The sequence below is a fragment of the Tripterygium wilfordii genome, chromosome 14 (assembly GCF_013401445.1).
Source record: "Tripterygium wilfordii isolate XIE 37 chromosome 14, ASM1340144v1, whole genome shotgun sequence".
In the NCBI taxonomy this organism is placed as follows: domain Eukaryota; kingdom Viridiplantae; phylum Streptophyta; class Magnoliopsida; order Celastrales; family Celastraceae; genus Tripterygium; species Tripterygium wilfordii.
Genome location: NC_052245.1, coordinates 110,766 through 129,142, shown reverse-complemented (window position 1 = coordinate 129,142; position 18,377 = coordinate 110,766). Strand labels below are relative to the sequence as shown.

The window sequence follows — 18,377 nt, the reverse complement described above, 5'->3', positions numbered from 1 at the left end:
TAGACCATTATTATATATATATAACCACAAGTAATTGCATCCGACGATCCAAAACATAAAACTAATTGACTCTGTCCTAGCGGGTGAATGAATCACATCACCACTGTGATTTCTCCACGTGTACAAAATTCCGTTCTTTCTCCCGGCATTCAGCCGTTAAAATTTCCGCCCAAAAGTGATTCTCCTTCAAAACAACGATCGACTCCACAACGGAAAAGTACCCAATTTCCAGTACCGGTTAAAATTCCGATTAGCCTTTTCTTTCAAACTCCAAACACCGCCTTAGATCTTCTCCTTTCCTTGCTTCACTCAACCGCAGAGCGAAAGCTTAGCTCCACCTCCTATTGGATCTCTCTTGATTCCTCTCGCAACTAGTTTTCCTGCATTCATTCTTCTCATGGCTAGTTTTGTGTTGCTTTAACTATGTTGTAGTTGAATTGGATTCAATTCTTGGGTCGAAAAGTTTTGGATCTGGAAATTACAGGTTCTATTTCGCTCGCGATTTTTTTTTTTTTTTGCGGTAAATTGGTGGTTTGAATAATGATGGAGAGGGCGGAGTCGGGGCAGAAGTTGTATACACGTTTGCGTCTATGGGAGTTTCCGGATCAGTATGTTATTGAGCCCACTGATGGCTCCAGTGCTTCTTCATTGGTAGTCAGTCGGGCCGATGGATCAATGAGTCTCACTGGTATGCCGCTACTGATATTTTTCTATGATTTTTTATTTACGATTTTTGTTTTGAGAATGTTTGTCTAAGTTGACGTCCCTGTTTTTTACGTTATTCAGATGAAGTTCCAGAATGCAGCTCCGTTCGGGTTCCTAAAATTCGGGCGATTTTTGGAGTGGTTGGGTTGCTAAAGCTTGTGGCAAGTAAGAAAATGAATGGACATATTTTTTTTATGGATTTTTATTTGGATTACTTATAATTTCAAAACATAAATAATTTAAGATGCGAACTGACATTTAATGACACTAGATAGCAACTTTGAATAGAGAGATAAATTGTAAGTTTCCATAATAAGTGATCAATGGGCTTGGAAGTTAAATCACATAGATAATTGCCACTTAGGGAAATTGCAAATGGTAAATTTTTCATAGTAAGTGATACAAATAGTGCATATCTTTGCAGAAATTTGCATGTATATATGCAGTGTTGCATGGGTCCATTGAAGTAAGTAAACGTCTTAGCATAGACATAGGAATGTGTAAAAGGAGATGCAAATTGTCATCATTGAAGATAATAGCAGCTTATGCCAAGTTTTCCTTTCTTTCTGATGATACCCATTTTTTTTTTGCTCAAAGGCACAAAAGGGGACAATAGCACATTTGTATCAAATAATATAAAGCAGGCCAACATCAAAACTTTCCAGTATGCCAGTAACAACGATTTTTTTTACCAAGTATTCGTCAAAGATTGCTTTCATCAAAACCTCTCTTATGTATGTCCCTTCATATATCCTACAAATTTCCACTGGTATTGAATTCGCTTCTTTCCTGTATGGTTTAATGCCCAAGCACTCAACTCCTCTGGTGCCTCTACCTGCTAAGACTTTTCCATAGTACTTTAAGAAAAAGTTCCAAAGACTCCTAACCTATTTGCAAGGTAGGATAAGTCGATAATCCAATTTTTTACCTTAAAATTCTACCTTGTTTCAAAATTGTCAAAATGGTTAACATTCTTCCTATGAAGCTTCCAAAGTGTTGTAGGCATTTCTGCTTCTAAAGGAAATGTTTTTCACCCTTTCCACTGTACTTGTTCAAAAGAACCCTATACGTCATTGAATTCTCGCACACACAATTGAAAACAATCCATCCACTTACCCATAACCCAGGAATTTATCTTGGCCAGCGCCATGCTAATTCAAGATCTTAAAATTCTTGCTTGTCCATGTTGATTCACAAATTTATGTAGATTCTGTATTGGCATTCTAAACTTTGTAATGAGAATTATGTCATTCTTGTCCCAATTGGATTTCCGTGTTTCCAATTGTACGGCACACTAATTCGTATATCATGTCTTTAGGTTCACATTTAGTAGTTATAACAGACCGTGAATGTGCTGGATCTTACTTGGGTCAACCTATCTTTAAAGTTAAATCGTTGAAGATTTTGCCTTGTGATCATTCGCTTAAAAATTCCTCCATAGAGCAGGTAAGTCTGTTGCCTCTGCATCATTTCATCTTATATGGGTCATAATTGATTTTAGCTTGTTAAATGTTAAACAAAAGTGGCAGAAAAAGGTGGAAAACGAATTCTCTGCTCTGCTTAATGTTTTGGAGAGGACTTCTGGTCTTTATTTCTCATATGACACCAACTTAACACTGAGGTGAACTGTATCCCCCATTACTTGCATTTTTCCAATTTAAATGTTACTAATCAAGCACTAGCCTTTTATATTTCCATGGTAGCTCTTGGAGGACAGTTAGCCCGGTTCCTTGATTGCTTTGTTAATTAGATATGATTTTCAAGTGGCAGGCTGAATTTTCCTTTGTGAATACTGAGCATGCAGGTTAAGTACTTAAGATGTAACTTGTAAGGTATGGGATATAAGCACTTATCATGTTTTGAATTAATCCCACTTGTTGCCGCTCCTCCTAAAATATTGAAACTTTGAATTGAGATGTTCACACATTTGACTCGTTGATCACCAATTTGAATGTCCAAAACCACAATACTTAAGATGATGTGAATTGTCACATACAAGGAAGGTCAACAAATCATTTACTGGAGGTTTACTTCGTAAGAATTAGTAAATTGAAATACAAATTTCTGACTTTACTGGAATGGATTTGATGAAGAAGCACTTAGGCATCATGTGGATACTAGTATACAACATTTGTGCCTCTTTATCTTTTAAAAGTTGTTAAAATATTGACTGTACATAATTTTTATGTTACAGTGCTCAGAGATTGCATGATTTGGGTGATGAATGTAAATTGCTTCCTCTGTGGAGACAGGTCAGTGGAGATATATTAAGTAAATAGAGTTCCCTCCCTCATATTTTTAAGTACCAGCAGCTAAAACCATTGCTAGTTAGTTGTTCAGGCTTCCCCAGGGAAAATGGTTTGCATTTGCCAATATGTTGGCTGTGGTTTCAAAATCTTTATATGAATGATGCTTGCAATTTATCAATCTTTTCCTCCAAATTTGAATTCCTTGGGATTTTACTCATGTCACCCAATTTTTGCCACAGGCAGAGCCTAGATTTCTCTGGAACATATGTTGGAAGTACTTATTGATAACAAGGTCGGCTTCTTGTATTAACTGTATTTATTGTCATTTCTATTATTTCTTTTCTTATTATGAATTATGACTCACTGAGTGGTCCCATGTGCACAGCTTGATCCATACATGCTTCCCGTCATCCAGGGGAGTATCCTTTTTTGCTTGTTGAGTTTCAAATTTTAATTTTTCAGCAGGAGAATGTGTTTTTAAGGTTGAGATGTTGCATAGCCTATTTTTTTTACTTTCACTCTTTTTACCTGAGTTTATCCTTAATTCATGATTAGGCTTTCAGAACTTTCAAGCAGCGATTGGAAAAGATATCGTTGATGTCACTCTTATAGCTAGGAGGTGCACACGCAGAAATGGTAAATAAAGGATGTACCACCTTTCTATATCTTTGGTGACGGATGGCCTCTTGTTTTGTTCATATAAAAATGAATTACCTTTCTTTAAACAATTACATGCATTTTTCTATATAAGATTACACATTATTGGGTGGTAACTGTCTTGATGCTTTTGAGATTGTTATGACAACTATTGTGTTACACTACCTTGTCGTATAAGAATCTCGCAATAGATTTTTTACTTTTTAAGCTGACCTCTTTCTGGCCTCTTTTGACATTTTTATTTAGTCCGATTATTCGTTTGTCTTGGAAGGCACTAGGATGTGGAGAAGAGGAGCTGATCCTGATGGGTATGTTGCCAATTTTGTGGAAACTGAACAAATTTTTCAGATGAAGGGGTTTACAGCATCATTTGTTCAGGTACCGTTTGACATACCTGATTTTTTGCTTCTTTCTTTATTTATATAGAGACTGAAGATTAACAAAGAATCTCAAACAACAGAAAGATTAACTCTAGAATTCAGACAAGTGATTGCATCATCATCTGAGCCTTTATCCCAAAAGTTTGGGCTCGGCTATATAATTCTATGAGAAAATCAACAAGAATCTACTACGTGTATTCGTTTCCCCCAATCACTTCTATCTAGGATCATACTTTCATCAACTCCTATTGAATCCATATCATTTCTTACTACTTCAAGCCATATCTTTTTAGATCTTCCTCTTCGCTTCATACTCTCTCCTATACAAATTCTCTCGATTCTTTTTACCGCTGCACCACTATCTCTATTTGAACATGCTCATACCATCTTAAATGGATTTCTCGCAACTTATCTTCAATTGGTGCTACTTCTACATTAGATCTAATGATCTCATTAGCTACAGCTCCTCCATACATGTCTTTGATCATATTCAGTCAAGTGATTTGATGACCCAAAATCTTGTAGTATACATTGGAAAATTTGGATATCATCGTGAATTGGTGTTTGTTATAAAGTTTTTTATTGTACTTTTTTCATTGGAGATTCAAAGTTGTTTTGAACGGTTCAAAAGTTTCGCATTACACTCACACGTGACTTTACATCGGAGATGCCTAATGTTTAGTCTACTTTATTTGCATTCTCAGGTCCGGAGATCCATTCCGTTTCTCTGGGAGCAAATTGTTGACTTGACATATAAGCCTGAGTTTGAGATTGTGAGACATGAGGAAGCAGTGAGTATAGTTTGCTCATGTTATGATACTCTTTAGTCTTTAGTAATGTAGTTGGTGCTTTCTGTTATTATGTTGACTGCCATTGTTCTGTATGCAATGCAGCCTCAAGTGGCTGAGCGGCATTTTCTGGATATGAGAAAAAAATATGGGAGTGTGTTGGCAGTTGATCTAGTCAACAAGGTGCGTAAATCTGATTTGCGTAGGTTAAAAGTGTAATCATTTCTGGTTTTCTTCTGCTCTTTATGATATTCATGCAAAATGATTTGGCAGTTGAATTGCTTACTTGTATTCACATATCTCCTGGAACCAAACATGTGTCCCTGTTGAATCTGAACTTTTATGACTATAAAGTTGGAATAACATTTAAGACTCTCATTCTTGTTCCATCTCCTAACAGCATGGAAGACGCTTGAGTGAAAAATATGCAAATGCCATGCAGCATATTTTAAGTGACGATGTAAGGTAGAAGCTCCTTTCATACAATCTTTATTTTCTTTTCAAGGAAATCATAGTCTTTCATATGATGACACACTAAACCATCTATAGATATCTGCATTTTGACTTTCATCAAGTCTGTGGGCACATTCACTTTGAGCGCCTGTCCATCCTTTACGAGCAAATTGTGGATGTCCTCAAAAAGAATTGGTATGTATTCTATCAAATACGAATAGTATCCCCTATTAGATTCAACAATATGACATCGAAATATTTTTGCTTCATCTGTGCACTGGGATGTACATGGTTTTTACAATATTCTGGTTTTGAGGGTTAGTTTTTGGCTTCATAATTTGGCCACTGACTTTTATGTTGCTACATTTTTTTCCGGTTAATTATTGATAGGTACTTTCTGTTGAATGAAAAAGGCGAGAAAATGAAAGAGCAACTTGGCGTAGTGAGGACCAATTGTATTGATTGTCTAGACCGTACAAATGTTACCCAGGTAGGTTAACTTCAAGAGACGGAGAGCTCCCGGTTGCTTTGTTTCAGTATCACAACAGAGAGCTCATATAACTTCAAGTTTAATTTGCATAATTCTCTTTGGACTTCCAAGTCTTTTAATCTTTATGTTCCCAATGGTTTTTACTTGTAGTCTTCCTTTCTGGCTTTCAAACTTGATTACAAAAGGAGTTTGTCTGTAGGTGTGGACTAAAACAGAGAGCAGAGCGAGGTGTCTTGTCGTCACTATCTTCTTATAATTTTGTGTTTTTGCTATTTAACTTGGTACTATGCTATGGTCCAGAGCATGATAGGTCAGATAATGTTAGAAACCCAACTGAGAAGGATCGGTGTTTTTGGTGCTGAAGAAACTATTAGTTCTCATCCAAATTTCGATGAAAGCTTTAAAATATGTGAGTTGATTGGAGTTTACTTCTTACCATGTTTCTGGAAGATGTTTATGACGCTTCACATGTTATTTCCAATCATTAAATAGGGCCTCACACGTTTTACCTTCACTTAACACTTACCAGTACTATCAACATTGTTTTTCTCTGATGCAAAAATCTAATCTTTCGCTTCTTCTATTTTTGTCTATTCAGTGTGGGCTAATCATGGCGATGAGATAAGCATTCAATATTCTGGGACTCCTGCTTTGAAAGGAGATTTTGTAAGGTACTTCTCCATGGATCTGGACACCGGGGGGGGGGGGGGGGGGGGGTGGAGGAATTTATGTATTCATTGTTCTATACTCAAACTAAACACTCAAATTACTACAAAGTCAAATGATGGATGACTTCTAGCTATTTCTAATTCTTTGTGAGATACTAAAGTTAACTGTGGACTGACAAAATAAACCTGATCTTGGACCAAAGCATCTTATTTGCTGCCATGTAAATGTGTTTTTCTGGTTGTGTTGCAGATGTGGCCAGCGGACTGCCCAAGGGATCCTTAGAGATGGCTGGAATGCCCTTGCGCGCTATTATTTGAATAACTTCCGCGATGGAACAAAACAGGTTGGCAAGCTATATTTCTTCATTTAAACTACAGACAATTATGAATTCATCCTTTTCTCATAGAAAGATGCTTGCCTGTTCCATAAAATCCTTAATTCTGTTCCCTCTGATACACATATGAAGGATGCAATTGATCTTTTGCATGGACACTACATTGCTTCAGTAAGCCGAGACCTGACCCCTGCAACACAAACAGGGGGCCTTGAGGCTGTAGCGGTGAGTAGAAGTTGCAGTCTTTTCTCTAATGCAGTTTCAACACATCAAGATTCATCTAATTACTTCTGATGCATTTTTTTTATGCCATAATTCTTTGTATAGTATGATATAGCCATAGTTTGGGAGCAACATATTGATTGAATGCGTTATGCTGCTGATCTACATATTTATTGACATTTCTTCAGGATTCTTGGTAATTTATTGTTCTTCCCCAAACATTTCTTTGAAATATCTTTGGTGTTTAGAAAGGAACATTACTAAGCATGAGGTGAAAAAAGTTATGAAATCCTTTATCTTCAGCTAATAAAAAGGTGGATGGTTTTGTCATTCTTGGTTGTTTTTATTCAAGTTTGTAAGTTTGTAGCACTTCTATTGCACAATGGTGCCTGTGATAACGGGCAAGAGAATGACGAGCTTATATCTGTGCTTTTATTACTTGTAAATTGTCATAACTGTGTGACATAATGCTTTGTGTTGAGGTTCTATTCCTAATGTAACCCATTAAGTTTCTCGATTTTCTTTCCAAACGCCAAATATTTTAATCATGTTCTTCTTCTTTTTTTTTGCATTTATTAACTTAATTGTTAATGTGTCATATATACGTTAGCTAAATTTATATAGATGGATTATTTGAACTCAAATAGAAGATTTTATCTATGACCTTATCTTCTTATGCAGTCCTTTCCACTGGCTTTGTCCCTGGTTATGGTTGGATTTCTTTTCGCAACAATGTCACTAAGAAAAGGTGAGTGCTCTTTGCCTATTTAATGACACTGGAATTATTATTTTTTTCGCCATGGTTGACGTGAAGAGGATGGAAGGAACCATATATGGATGGATATAGCTAAGAGATTGCTACTTTTCCTAATGATAATCTCTGTTTGGTAATTTGTACTGTTGTTGAAGTAATTATAGAATTGTCTTGTAGATAGATAACTTTTGAAATATCAGCAGCGCTCCCTTCCTCATTCGGTTGTCAGTTGCTGGGAGATCGTCAATTGGTGAAACTGCGTTTTGTTTTCAATATTTCATTTACATCATGAAGAGAAAATCGGAGATATATCTATCATTACGTCATTTTCTCTGCTGCCATTGCCATTTCTCTCACCTAATGCTGAACTAGAATTTAAACAAAATGCACACATAAGCTTCAAATTCTCGTCCATCTAGTAAAGCACCTGAAGAAGGTCTAGGTCTCTTAGATCTTGTAGCTGGAAGGTTGAAAACCGACAATGTGATGACATGATTGTTAACAGTCGGTCTGATGCCAGCCAGCATCTCCTGTCAAAAGTTATATTTGTGTTCTCCATCTTAATGATGTATGACACGGTGCTTTATGTTCATCCTCTGTGTAGCTCCAAATGATCTTCGGCACTTGTTTTTTTCAATGGTGTGGGCAAGTATGAGTATTGGTGTGGCAGCTGTTATGAGGGCCAATGGACGAATATTCTGTAATCGGCCTCGTTTGCACAGGCCGTCATGGCATTGAATTTAGCTTCTAAATGCTCTCGCCAAAACGTCTTCTATGATAATGAAATCCTCCTCCGCTTGCTGCATATTTATTATTCCTTCATATTAATTTTTGTAGTCTTTTGTTTTGTAGCTTGAAATTGTTCATTAGTCTATCCGAGGGTTTGATAATATATCTGATGCTCTGAGAGCTTGGTTTTTTTGCTTCTGATTCATTGTTATTATTCCTTCTTGTAAAAATGAATTTGCATAAGTTGTATTTGCCTGAAATGGGCGAAAGGTTACAGAACAGAATGCTGTAGTTTTATGTAAGGTCGTTAGTCACAGAATCTCACAAATGATCAAATGATTTTAATTCTACTCTATGCTTCGTCAGAATTGATTACTTCCTTTCCTTGAAGGAGAGACTGAGAGGATTTATTTGCTTTCTTGTTTTTGGTTGAAATTCCATGGCGTGAATGATCAAATTGTGAAAAGCATTCCAACATATGTTCTGAAATAATTACTTGTGAACCAACCTGCCGTTAAGCATGCCAAAAAGGCTTACCAGGCTTTGTAAATGGGAAAGTCTACCCAGAAAAAGAGTCGATAAAACAACACCATCAACAGTTCTCAATCATGAGAGTGATGGCTGCTTATGAATATAAAATGGATACAAATGGTTTGCTTTCTGAATAAGGAGAAACAACTCAACCAAGAAAACCAAACTGGAAGTGGGTACAAAAGGAAGTAGGGAATGAAGAAAGGGGAAATGAAACTTGGACAATATGAAGCAGAAATAACTTGCCAGCTGGCTGCATATATAAGAACAAAAACAAAAACCCAATACACATTCAATAAGCATCACATGACATGGAAAGAGCTGTGAAAGCAAAACTGTACATAACCACTAAGTTGGGTTTTCTATCATATCCAAATGGACAAGTTCTAGTTTGCATAGTTAGCATATTGACAATGACCAACATGCGATCCTAAGTTCCCTTGGCTTTGAAGGGATCGAGCTCTATGCCTTCTCTTGAAAACGTCTTGCCTGAATTTCTTGGTCTCGCTTTGTATCTCCATAAATGGTTTCCTTTCTATATTCTCCTTCTCTCTTTCCAACATCTTTTTCCTCTTGGCCACTGCCCTGGCTGCATCCTCACTCTCCTGCTCTTGCCGCACTGCTTCTTCCTACATGAACAATCATGTTCATTTGCAAATGTCTACGGTAACTATTCAAACAATATAAGCTTGCAATCATGAAAATGATTCATTTCAAAGTACATGGTGATTAGATAACAATGTTTCAAGGACGTGCATTAGATTCGGTGATTTGATATTCCATGCAGACATGTGGTTGCTTTAAGTTTATTTGCTTCATCTCTATCAAAATCATTGCTATTGTGACATTAAACAAAGAGAAATGGAAAGAATTGACCATCTGGACCTGAAGATTGTGTATGAGGCTGTCAAGGGATTTTATTTTCCTATGCGGCCAACGAGGAATTCCAAGTTCTCTGCACTTCCTTTTCAAAACTGTGAGGCCAATTCTCAAGTTCCTCGAGGCCTCCACAATCGGAAGATCAAAGTATTTAACAATATCTTCTAGAGAAATTCCAGCTATGTCTTTGGTGGCCGCTCTTTTTCTTTTCTTTGCTATAGCACCTGTAATTTTTTTCAAGCTGTAAGCATCGACTCCATGAACACAGTAAAATCTCAAGAAAAACAAACATATACACCTGCACAGAAATGAATACACCCTCACAACCCTCTTCTAGCCATTACTAGCTATCCTTATCTTCTCAAAAAAAAATTATTTTGTAATTACCTGGTGGACATAGAAAGCATTGAAAAATACCTGGTGGACTTTGTACTGTTTTTTTGTTTTCCGATAGTTCAAATGAAGCAACTGAACAAGGTGGACAGTTAAGATCCAGACCGAACACTGGTTGACTTCTTCTAGATTTATGGAAGCCATCTCTATTCAGTTCATGCATTTCTTTGAATGCTAATGATATTGGATCTTTAATTCTTTATCTTCAGTTCAAAAGCTAAACTGGAAAATCATTTGAAGATCATTGGCAGTCTATAGATTGTCTCCAGCTTTGAATTTCTGAATAGCAACCTAAGAAAAAAAGAAGAGACTAGTCATGATTGTGGCAAACTATTTCAAATGTTTGGAAAACCGATCTAGAAAGTCCAGAAACTTTGTACTCATTTTTTTTTATTATTCACTAGATGGCATGGCCTGGGTCAGGGTAAGAACTTCAAGCAAAAGGATAATATGGAACACAAAAACAGGCATTCAGGAGCATGAAAAGTACCCATGTTCAAAAACCTCCCAAACAATTAAGTTTGCAAAAGCTACCAATCCTAAGAGAAACAACACAACAATAGCAAATAAGAACTATCGAGAACAGAAAATAAAATAGAAAACAAATACACTTTTAAAAGCACTTCAATAGATATTAATATCAATCAAATAAAATACTTCCCCCTCTACTATTGAATGAGATACCTGCTTATGCGTGTCAATATGATGAAATATCCTATTTCTCAAAATCTATCAATCATTAAAAAAAAAATATATATATATATATATATATATATAGCTGGAAGCACAGGAACAAGAAGGAAAAAATAACAAAGGGGCTTTGAAATTAAAAGATTCTGGAGGAAGAATTAGACAGAGAGATAGTGATCCAACAGAAACCGCTTCTGCATGGCAAAATCATATATTTGTCAAAACCAGAAAACTCCTCGCCATTGGAATCCCACAACCGTTTTGCAAAATTACCAATCTTAACATACGATCAAAGAAACAATAAGTATAAGCAAATAAAAATTGAGGGAATAAAAATGATTGACCTTGGAATTGAGAGTATTGAAGGAATGTGGATGGAAGCAAGAGGAGGAGGATCAGCCCAAATTGAAGCTCCTGATTAACTCTGCGAGAAGTTGAAACCCGGAAACATTTGTGAACCCTAAGCTTTGAAAATGGAATTTGATGTCGAAATCATTAAAGAAAACAAAAAATCAGAATGGAAAGAGGTACCTGCTCTGCTCTGACAGAGACGTTAGGAGATTGTAAATGAGTCCCTTCCCTTCCCTTCCCTTCACAAGGATGAAGGATCTCTCTCTTCTCTGCTACAGCCAAAACCAAAATCACAACAGAAGAGAAGAGGAGAAGAGAAGAGAAGAGGAGATTATTCATTCATTCATTCATTCTCTCTTCTCTTGCTTGCATTTTGTGGTTATTCGAGAACTAGCTTTGTTTGTCGTTTAGCATCTTTGAATGCAGGAATCTTTTCTATCCTATGTGGCAGTCACATGCGGAATTCCACGTGTACATATGTTTCTTTGAAATTCCAGTCTTAACTAATCTTATTGGTTCTCCGCTGACCATGGCTGACCTCCCGCCATACCCTCCCATCGAACCCACTACCTTCGACCTCATCGTCATCGGCACCGGCCTCCCCCTATCCATCATTTCCGCTGCAGCTTCTGCCCTCGGAAAATCCGTCCTTCACCTCGACTCCAATACCTTTTATGGCACTCACTTCGCCTCTCTCTCCATCGCCGAGCTCTCCTCCTTTCTCCAGAATCCCCCTCCTCCCCCACCACAAACTGGTAGGGATACCACCTTCGTCAATCTCACCACCCGTCCCTTGTATTCCGATCTCGATATTTCCAATTTTGCCCCTGACCTCCTCGCCGAGCACTCTAGGAGTTTCCATCTCGATGTTTCAGGGCCTAGGGTTTTGTTCTGCGCGGACAAGTCCATTGAGTTTCTGCTGAAATCGGGAGCCAATCAGTACCTGGAGTTCAAGAGCGTGGACGCCAGTTTCATGGGAGATGGAACCGGGGCATTGTGGAGTGTGCCGGATTCGCGGGCGGCCATTTTTAAGGATAGGAGCTTGGGATTGCAGGAGAAGAATCAGTTAATGAGGTTCTTCAAGCGGGTGCAGGAGCACCTGCTTTCTTATGCTGCTGAAGAGGAAGAAGAAACTTCTTCCAGGATTGCAGAGGAAGATTTGGAGAGCCGATTCGTTGAATTCCTTGAGAAAATGCGGTTGCCCCACAAGATTAAATCGTACAGTGAGAATATCCTTTTTGTTTAATGGTCGACCCATTTTACTAGAATCTCAAATCTATAAGTCGATTAATTATACATTTAGTAGCTTTTTGTTGTTTCCGACATGTTCACTCTAGCTACTGATAATCTGTTCTGGTGAGTGACCTGACTTTTTTTAACGTACCCAATGTAGGATTATTTTGTATGCAATAGCCATGTCAGATTATGACCAAGAGAATATTGAGGATTGTAAATACGTGCTCAAGACAAGAGATGGGATAGATCGTTTAGCTCTCTACCACGCATCTATCGGCAGGTTATGCCTTTTTTTAATTCTTATGTTTGTGTTGTGGTTCATTTCTATTAGTGTCATATTAATAGCAGTAATTTGTGGCAACTGGAAAACTGGCAAAGGATTTGACTTAGCAAAATTATCATCATTTCCAGGCTTCAAAATGCTCCGGGGGCTTTGATTTATCCCATGTATGGACAAGGTGAACTACCGCAAGCCTTTTGTCGTCGTGCTGCTGTCAAAGGTTGCATTCACGTAAGTGCCAATAAATGAGAGCTCTGGCTTATTTTTCTTGGACCATCACTCCTGTCTTATAATACCTTTTCTTTTTGTATTCATCCACCTATGTAGAATGGCTTCTTTATACCAAGTGTTGGTCATACAACTAGGACCGACCCAACACCCCAATAGAGAAGTAACAAGGTGGATGGGTTCATGCCTTCATGGATGGTCTGTGGTTGTTGGGTTTGGCAGGGAACAGATTTATTCTTACCTGATCGACATGCTTTGTCAAGCTAATGCATCTGCCTTGCAGGTACTGCGAATGCCAGTTACTTCTTTGCATCTAGACAGGGTATTGCCTTGTGGCACTGATCTTTTTTCCTTTCCTGGGCTCTTTGTGTTTTTCACTCTCGTATACCTGATGGGTGTTATTTCTTTCAGTAATAAATTTTGTACCTTATATTTTATTACTTTTGCAGGATAATGGATGTTTTAAAGGCATTAGATTAGCTTCGGGCCAGGATATATTTAGCCAGAAGCTGGTCCTTGACCCAGCCCTTACAGTTCCACTGTCATCAGCTTCTTCTTTGGTCGGCCATCAACATGTAAGTCTCAAAGATTGTAGTGGGAAGGTTGCTAGGGCAATATGCATTACAAGGAGGGCCTTGAAGCCAGATATATCAAATTGCCTGGTCATATATCCTCCTAGATGTAAGATCTGCATCAATTTCTCCCGCCAAATTAATTTAAAGATTAAGGAAGGAGTGCTGCTTTGTCAGTAGTTCCTCATATAAAATTATTTACTCTAGTGCTTGCTCTTTTTCCCCCCAAGCAGCCTTGCACCCGGATCAAACTACTTCAATCAGAGTTCTCCAGATAGGGCGAAATCTAGCTGTTTGTCCTCCAGGCATGTAAGTCTCAATAGTTTGCATAAATTTAAAATTTTGATTTTCCCCTTCTTGAACTTCGTGCTTTTGGTATTGCTAGTGAGTGAAGCAATTATGAAAAATAAAATATTATGGATACTTTGCTTTGTGATTTTTAAAAGCATTCTCTCTCTCTCTCTCTCTCTCTCTCTCTCTGGATTCCTGTGATTGCACTTCTTTTTTTGAATGAAAAAACAATTTATTCAAGCACCAAGGGGGTGCAACCCAAACAGATTAGAAGGGGGAGATACTGTGCTTGCACTTCTTTAATGGAATGTTCGTACAACATAAATGGCAATTTAAGAGTGCTAAAAGCTTTGGTCCTCACCTGCCCACCCTAAAGTACACTGTTGCTTCTCCAGTTCAATTTGGCATAAGATATGTTTGCAGCACTATGGACCTCTAGAAGTTGGATGTGTAGATAGAAAGGATGTAACATAACATTGTTGTGACTTCTGTTCAGAAGAATTTGGGGCGCATGGGTTGACATTTGTGTGTGTATGTGCGTTTCTCGACTTCAGGTTTGTGTTGTATCTTTCAACTTTGTGTGATGAAGGCAATCAAGGGAAAGAATTACTTCGTTTAGCCATTAATACATTGCTTACCATTCCTGCTCCTGTAAATCCTGATGGTAACTCTTCGGTAGAGTGTGAAAATAGTCACAACAAAGAAGTACGGTCCACTTTGCTTTGGAGTGCATTATATGTTCAGGAGCTCAGTATGGTAAGCTGCATTCAAATTTTCTTTGTAAGTCGATATATTACATTTCTATGGCTTGTGCCTTCTTTTTCTTATTGCTGGCCTTGGGGCAGTAAAGTGGGTGGGTTCTTATGTTTTAAATTTAGGGCAAGAAATAAATTTTGAGCATCTACTTCAATTCGCAACAGGAAATAATGGACCCCTAAAATATCTGCCTAGTAATTAGTGTGTCAAGTTCAAGATTGCTGAATATCTCTATGTATGTGCAATATTGATCTTGGACACTTGTTTAAACCAATTTTATTTGTATTTCAGGTTGAACATGATTTTATCAGTTCTGCTCCAATGCCAGATGGGAAGTTGAGCTACAACAATCTTTTAGATGCTACTTTGAAGGTATTTCATCTTGAAATCACCTGTTTCACATTGCACAAGTATCTTAATGGAGTCCTTTATGTCACAATCTTTAGCAAATTTCCCTCTGGTGGCCATCATTGATTTGTTAACGGGCGAAGTGCATTAAAACTTGTTTATTCATATAGTATGAGTTTGGGAGTGTGTTGCAACTGTGTTCAGTTGCAACACACCTCACAGCACCACAGTTTTTTGTGACACGCCAAACAGCTTTTGCGTTCCAACTCACCTCACAGCACCACAACTTTTTACCTCACCGCACCTCACCACACTCCCAAACACTTACATTATATGTTGACTTGTCCTACGTAATCAAATTAGGTCAATTATTTTATTTTAGATTAATGTACAAGGTAAACCTTAAGTGATTTTATATTAATATTATTAGTCATCTAATATAACCGTAATTTAGATACGCCAAACGCACCTCACAGTATCACACCGCACCACACCACAGTTTTAAAAATTATGCGCCAAACAGCTTTTTGCGTTTCAACTCACCTCACAGCACCACAGTTTTATAACTCACAGCACCACACCACACCTCACAGCACCTCACAGCATTCCCAAACAAGCCCATAGTAATCTTCACTGTTTCGTGCCTTTTTTAAAAGATTTCTATCGTGTCACATTCTACATGTTAAGATTATACCCTATACTGACTGGAATTTGGTACTGGCGTGTTTACTTCCTCAGCTCTTTCAGAAAATCTATCCGGATGAAGAGTTTTTCCCAGAAACTGACTTGCCTGACAATTCCGAGGAGGAAGGTGGGCTGGGCCTAGAGACATGAGAGTTACTTTGTTCAGCTAAAGTGTTTTAATTCTCAATAAACAAGGATTTGGCTCAGGAGATCGTGATGATTTCCGGTGCTTTTGGAGTAGGCACAATCCTCAAGCACTAGAAAAGTTATTAAACCCTCATTTTCTTGTGAAACCATTTATGAATTTTGAACTGGTTGGGCATGTTATTTAGAAGGCGACAGCTTTTTTATGGCACATCATTGTCTTATGGAATGAATCGAGGGTTTAGTATTTATAGTGGACCCTTGTATATCTTGTTAACCGGTGTTGGCGAGTTTTGCTTAAAGAAGCCAAGCCTTGGTAAAGATGAAAATGGGCACACAAAAATTAATATATGAACCTTTACCTCTCCAAATGCTCGAAAGAACTCAATGGATTTGTTGCATGACCTTTTTATATGGTGGGAAAAGAGGTCATGCAACAAAAGCCCATTTTTTCTCACCCACCATCCAACCCTACCATTCATTTTAAGCCATAGAAATAACCATGCCAAAAAATTATCATTCTAGATCAAGCTCAAACTTCATCAACCACTAAAACTTGAACTCCGCCACTTAAAAGAGAGTACATATTCTAATCAATATCTTAATAGTTAATACCATAAAACAACAAAGCTTTGGCATCATAAAAAAGTGGATTCACCAATAGACAGAAAGGACAATTCACAGGCTATGGCCTTTTCACTGCCTTGATCTTGACTCTGCCCTTCTAGCTTCATCTGGTGTTGAAGGAAACAGCTCCACATACCTTCTCCCAATCATCATCTTGTCCTTGCTCATTGCTCTCTTAGCCTCCTCAGTAGAAACAAACTCAACATATGCCTCGCCAGTAGCTTTCCCGTCCGGACGGCACGCAATGTGTACCCTATCTTCTACCAGCTTGAAGTCTTTAAAGAATTGGACTATTTCTGATTGTGCCACTGAGAATGGGAGACCACGCATCTTCAGAATTTCAGTGCATTCCAATTGATCCTTATCACAAAACCTCCTCGCTCGAGATGGGGGAGGACTTCCATGATAATCATTGTCATATATTCCTTCATAATTGACTTCTGTCGCCACAGCATGGTAATAGTCCTGTCTCTTGCACCTGAAAACTTCAACGTACCTCCGCCCCATGTTTAATCGATCTCTCTGCAAAGCCAACTCCACCTGCATAGGTCCAGCAAAGAGAACAAATGCTTCTCCTGTGAACCTTCCATTCTTGTTGACCAATAACACGTCCACAATGTCCAGTCCAGCAAAGAACTTAAATATGTCAATATCAGTGCAGTTGAATGGAAGCCCCCTGAGACGAACCACCGGAAAAGGAGGGGGTTGAAAGCCACCACCATAGCCATAAGGTTGAAATCCACTCGGCCCGCTGCTCACTGCGAAGTAGGGATTTGATCCCATCATTCTTTGTCTCTTTGAGCCGACCTCGTACCCGTCCGAAACCCCCCCGCTTCCCAACAATGCCCTTCAATTATCCATACCCAAAAGCAAAAAAATCCCCACTCAACCTGTTAATAAAACCATGCCCAACCCATGTTTCCCTGACACCTATATAGCCTAAGCCCCACCTTATCAATTCTAAAACTCTCCTAATATGGAAAAGCAAGTGCACCCCATATTATACGAAAAGCACATAAAACATAGAACATACCCACCCACATGATATCAATTCTAACCAAATATGCACAACTATAGTAGCAATTATAAGATTCATAAAACTCATGCCTATCTAAAGCATCAAGCTGTCACTAAGAATAACAAATTACAAAGTGTTGGTTCATATGCATTCATGCTTCAGTTGACACTCCCCTCCACATGACTATTGTTCATGTAACACCACCTTTAACATATGATGTAATCCAATGTTGATTAGCAAAGCATGATTCATGAATAGACGATTAACAAAGCAAGTTGAAAGTACTGGCAAAAGGCACAGAAAAAAAAAATTCCAGTTTAAGATGGGATTAGCGTGTCCGAGATTTACACCTACAGCTTTTAGAGGCTCGAATATTATTTCACTACAAACGTCCCCACCCACAATTAGGAACATATTCTAAAATCAGAAGTTTCTCCCTTCAATCAACCATTATTAACTAGTAAAACACAACAGACAAACAAAAATCTCACATCGCTAGAAGCATTGAATTCAACAATCAAAAACCATAACCAAAAAATCTTATAATCCATCGAGATATACAAACAGGACAGAAAACTTACCCTCTTGGCCCGTACATGGTCACGTGCACGTCCTGAGCTTCTCCAAGACGCACCTTCTTCTACTTCGATTGATTCGGCCCGACTCGATTCGCAGCAAAGCCTAACCCTAGTTTCCTAGCACTTGGCGTGCTCCTCCTAGCGTTGCTTTTATATTTATATTTTTATTTATTTATTTCCAATGAACAGATATAGACAGTTTCGCGAAATTACCGGCGTATCCCTGGACTTCATCCTTGTTCGACATACAAAAAGGAATAAAGGATTGTTTGTTTTCTTCAACAAAATGTTTTTACTTTAAAGTTTTGTTTGGATTGAAGAGCTGGGTGCTACCACATTTG

General features: G+C 38.1%; 3 protein-coding genes and 1 pseudogene across 4 annotated transcripts; 2 read left to right on the top strand and 2 right to left on the bottom strand.

Moving 5' to 3' along the window:
* Positions 1-66: 66 nt before the first annotated feature.
* LOC120015632 lies at positions 67-8,783 on the top strand (annotated as a pseudogene).
* A 407-nt stretch (positions 8,784-9,190) lies between these two features.
* LOC120015086 (protein RKD5) lies at positions 9,191-11,646 on the bottom strand. Its single transcript, XM_038867309.1, has 5 exons — positions 11,641-11,646; positions 11,455-11,543; positions 11,268-11,347; positions 9,847-10,064; positions 9,191-9,590 (listed from the first exon to the last, which is right to left on the bottom strand). Exons 1-5 carry the CDS (start codon positions 11,644-11,646, stop codon positions 9,348-9,350), a joined length of 636 nt encoding a protein of 211 aa, XP_038723237.1. The 3' UTR covers positions 9,191-9,347.
* A 55-nt stretch (positions 11,647-11,701) lies between these two features.
* Positions 11,702-16,069, top strand: LOC120014677 (rab escort protein 1-like). The gene is made up of 9 exons (XM_038866700.1): positions 11,702-12,492; positions 12,668-12,790; positions 12,922-13,021; positions 13,302-13,340; positions 13,468-13,699; positions 13,824-13,899; positions 14,436-14,637; positions 14,929-15,009; positions 15,724-16,069. Exons 1-9 carry the CDS (start codon positions 11,717-11,719, stop codon positions 15,817-15,819), a joined length of 1,725 nt encoding a protein of 574 aa, XP_038722628.1. The 5' UTR covers positions 11,702-11,716; the 3' UTR covers positions 15,820-16,069.
* A 257-nt stretch (positions 16,070-16,326) lies between these two features.
* LOC120014678 (heterogeneous nuclear ribonucleoprotein F) lies at positions 16,327-18,191 on the bottom strand. Of its 2 annotated transcripts, none has more exons than XM_038866701.1 (2): positions 18,040-18,191; positions 16,327-17,287 (listed from the first exon to the last, which is right to left on the bottom strand). In XM_038866701.1, the coding sequence occupies exons 1-2, from the start codon at positions 18,054-18,056 to the stop codon at positions 16,510-16,512; spliced, it is 795 nt and encodes a 264-aa protein (XP_038722629.1). In that variant the 5' UTR covers positions 18,057-18,191; the 3' UTR covers positions 16,327-16,509. The 2 variants fall into 2 exon arrangements, with proteins under 2 accessions (XP_038722629.1, XP_038722630.1); XM_038866702.1 differs by having other exon boundaries at positions 16,327-17,198; positions 18,040-18,188.
* Positions 18,192-18,377: the final 186 nt, after the last annotated feature.

Excerpts from the sequence above, each read along its gene's own strand:
- LOC120015086 (XM_038867309.1), bottom strand. Across the intron at positions 11,348-11,454 it reads TCTCTGTCAGAGCAGAGCAG|AGTTAATCAGGAGCTTCAAT; the intron begins GTACCTCTTTCC and ends AACTTCTCGCAG. Across the intron at positions 10,065-11,267 it reads TCAATACTCTCAATTCCAAG|GTGCTATAGCAAAGAAAAGA; the intron begins GTCAATCATTTT and ends AAAAAATTACAG.
- LOC120014677 (XM_038866700.1), top strand. The coding sequence starts at position 11,717 with ATGTGGCAGTCACATGCGGAATTCCACGTGTACATATGTTTCTTTGAA. Across the intron at positions 13,022-13,301 it reads CTGTCAAAGGTTGCATTCAC|GTACTGCGAATGCCAGTTAC; the intron begins GTAAGTGCCAAT and ends TCTGCCTTGCAG. Across the intron at positions 14,638-14,928 it reads ATGTTCAGGAGCTCAGTATG|GTTGAACATGATTTTATCAG; the intron begins GTAAGCTGCATT and ends TTTGTATTTCAG.